At 40.6% G+C, this 3503-nt stretch overlaps 1 protein-coding gene across 1 annotated transcript; it reads right to left on the minus strand.

The window, feature by feature from the left end:
* Positions 1-1088: 1088 nt before the first annotated feature.
* MC2R (melanocortin 2 receptor) lies at positions 1089-1982 on the minus strand. The gene has a single exon (XM_004620132.2). It carries the CDS (start codon positions 1980-1982, stop codon positions 1089-1091), a length of 894 nt encoding a protein of 297 aa, XP_004620189.1.
* Between the last annotated feature and the right edge of the window lie 1521 nt (positions 1983-3503).

Raw genomic sequence — 3503 nt, forward strand, 5'->3', positions numbered from 1 at the left:
ATGGTGAACACATACACATATACTAAACACACACACACACATATACTACTTACTTCACAAAAGCATACTGGGTTTAAGGCTTATTTTTACTTTTTTCTTCTACACTTGGAACATATACAAAGACAGGGTACAGTTTCTTCAAAATAGTTATAGGTTTCTTCTAGTGTTTATTCCCACACGAAAACAAATGGATTAGACTATTTTTTTTTCTTTTGATATTCGTGTTTCTAAAGGCTAGGGAATTTTTATTGGGAAAGGCTTTCCAAGGTCTGGGGATACTGAGCAATCAAAAATGAGCTATGAAGTTCTTTTAATTATTGGAAATTCAAGTTGGCTATTTGATGTTCATAATTTATCCCCTGCCTACTTCTAAAAAGATTTGAGATGATCTAAAATAAAACAGAGAGCAGTCTGGAGATTGGAAAGGAAAATGAGAGAATGGGAATTTTATAAGGAAAAATGCTAGAGACGAATTCAACTACAGCAATTAGTTGGCATCTTTGGCTTCTAAACATCATATAATTTTTTCCTTGAGCATTTGCCCTGGTGCTCTGGGTAGTGTCTAGAAACTGGTTATAATGAACTCTAGCCTGGAAAGGATACCCCAGGGAAAGGCTCACTAGTGTCTAGAAGAACAAGTTTCTTAATGTTAATTCAAGATTCTCAAATTTGTATTGCTAAATGTACTTTTTATGCTCTTTTTTTTAATACAGGGGACTCTGTCATAGTGATTTGACTTGTGGTTTTTTTTTTCACTTTACAATGTTTTGTAAAGTGAAAAAAATACAATAAATAGACATTCTGTAAAAACCAGTAATATACATCTTTTTTCAGCAATTTCCATTTATAACAATTAATGATGGATTTACTGTGGCATAATCTCATATAAATCAAAGATCTGTAGATTATTTTATTTTCGACTCATGAATCGCGTACTTACAATAAGACAGAACCTGGTTAGTGGGAGAATCCTTACATCTACTGGAAAAGGAGAGGACCATCAGGAGCATTAGCATGTGTCACTTTGCCACCCTGCTCCGTCTTGATGATATTATCCTTGTGGCTCTGAAACTCAGGGAACACTGATTCTAGGTGTGCCCGCTACAGAGGATCATCTTTCTGAATGCTCCCCTGAGCTCTGGGCTCCGGAAGGCATAGATGAAGGGATCCACGACAGCATTGCACATGATTAACATGCCGTTCACCTGGAAGAGGGACATGTAGCAGGCACAGTAAGGATTGTTTGGGCAGAAAGTCATTAGGAGAATATGAAGGACAAAGGGGGCCCAACAGAAAATGAAGATGCCCAGGAGGATGGTGAGAGTGATGGCCCCTTTCATATTGGTGCCGGGGAGAGCGGAGATCTTCCGGGCGTGGGAACGGGCCAGCAGGAACATGTGCACATAGAGACACAGGATGAAGACCAGCATCAGAGGGAACAGGGACGTGAACGTGATCACCGTGGGGACGTGGTGGGAGAAGACGACCATGACGATGCCGGTGCCCGTGCAGCCTGCCCAGATGATCACCAGGGTGACGATGGCGCGGCGCGTGGTCACGATGTTGTGGTACTGCAGGGCGTGGAAGATGGTGATGTACCGGTCAGCAGCGATCACAGACAGGCTGCAGATGGAGCCCAGCAGGGAGAGGATGAACAGGGAGTCAATGATGTCATCGGCCGTGGTTTCGAAACTGCCGCGCGGCTTGAGATAACCCATGTTTCTGACCATGATCAGGATGTTTTCTAAGATCTTATACAGGCTGCCCAGCATGTCGGAAATGGCCAAACTGCAAATGAAGAAGTACATGGGGGACTGGAGATTCTTATTCTTGATCACTGCCAGAAGGACGAGCAGATTCTCCAAAACCCCAATGATGGAGATTGTGAAAAAGATCTCTTCTGGCAAAACCACGGGAGGACAGTCCGAATTGTTTCTGACAGTATCATTGGTATTTTCATAGAGATTGATGATGTGCTTCATTTCTTCAACTGTGGCTCAGACTGAAATAGTACTTGGACGTGGCAGAAAATTTACTTGATTGTTTAGAATGTTTTCTATCTTTTCTTTTTCTTTTTATGATACTTGCTGGACATCTGAAGTCAAAAAAATTCACAACCACCTAAAAAAGAGTGAAAGTAACAATAGTTGTATGAAAGACTACAAAATAAAAACAAGTTATGTTACCTTTAAGAAAACTCTTATGTAAATGAAAATAAGTATTTTACTGTCACTGTATCACTGTACTGTCATCCCGTTATTCGTTGATTTTCTCGAGCGGACACCAGTAATGTCTCTATTCCTCCCAGCCCTGAGATTTCAGCAGCCTCTCCTTACTTGTCTTTCCCAACAATTGGAGGCTCTTTCAGTGTCAGGGGAATGAGACCTATCGTTACTGTTTTTGGCATATCGAATACACCACGGGTAGCTTGCCTGGCTCTGCCCGTGTGGGCAGGATATTCTTGGTAGCTTGCTGGGCTCTCTAAGAGGTGTGTGTATGTATATATATATATATATGCATATATATGTATATATATATTACTTGTATCACTTGTCATCCCGTTGGTCTTTGATTTTTCTACTATATAGTATTAAATGGTTTTAATTTACTTATTTATATGGCTTAAAATCATATAGCAACCACAAATTGTTTTTTACTGTTTTATTTTCTAACCATTCTATTTGCCATTTCTTTAAGGTTTGTTGGAGCAAGCAATATGAAGTAATTTTGTTATGTGCCTAAGGGGGAAGGCTGGGGTTGGGAGGGAAACTGGGGACAGTGGTGAAGGGAAGGTCACACTGGTGATGTTGGAACACTGTATGCCTGAAACAACTGCATTATGAACAATTTTGTCAATCACAGGGTTTTAACAAAAATAAGTTTCAAAAAAGAGTTGACCACTTATCCCCGCCCCCTCCCCAAAATCTTCACTTCCTTGACAAAATGTAAGAGTAATTTACATACAACAATTTATTGAACCTACATTTTACTGTCCCCCTGAAAAACATCTTTAGTGGAATTTTGAGCTCAGAGATTACATAATGTTTCTCCTTTGTCCTTCCTTTTCCTCCCCATCCTCATAAGCACATTTGCCTGTGAGATAAATAAAAATGAGAAGAAGTGAAGGAATTGAAAGTAGGTGCAGAAATAAGAAAGCATGTCACAAGCTGTCTTTGACTTGGAGCCAGCAGCTGGCTTCAGTGGGTCTAGGAACTGTTGAAGCCCTCTTGCACGCACTGCCCATCTTCCTGAGCCACCACCTGACGTCTGCTGTTTGTCTCTCTCCAAATCAACTCTGCTGCTGCTCTCCTTTCTGCCCTTCTGTATGCCTTAATTTGTTTATTTCAAGTGATATGATTCTACAACAATTTTGACCCATTTTCAGAGCGTGCAATTTGTTGGGCAATGTCTATTTCTCAAACCCTTACTACTTTTCTACTTTAATATTCCATGGAAACTTGCCTCTGGCTAAACAAAAGGGGTCAGCACCCCAGCCTCTACTT

Source organism: Sorex araneus, chromosome 2, assembly GCF_027595985.1.
Source record: "Sorex araneus isolate mSorAra2 chromosome 2, mSorAra2.pri, whole genome shotgun sequence".
Taxonomy (NCBI): domain Eukaryota; kingdom Metazoa; phylum Chordata; class Mammalia; order Eulipotyphla; family Soricidae; genus Sorex; species Sorex araneus.

Coding starts and splice junctions, on each gene's coding strand:
- MC2R (XM_004620132.2), bottom strand. CDS start 1,982: ATGAAGCACATCATCAATCTCTATGAAAATACCAATGATACTGTCAGA.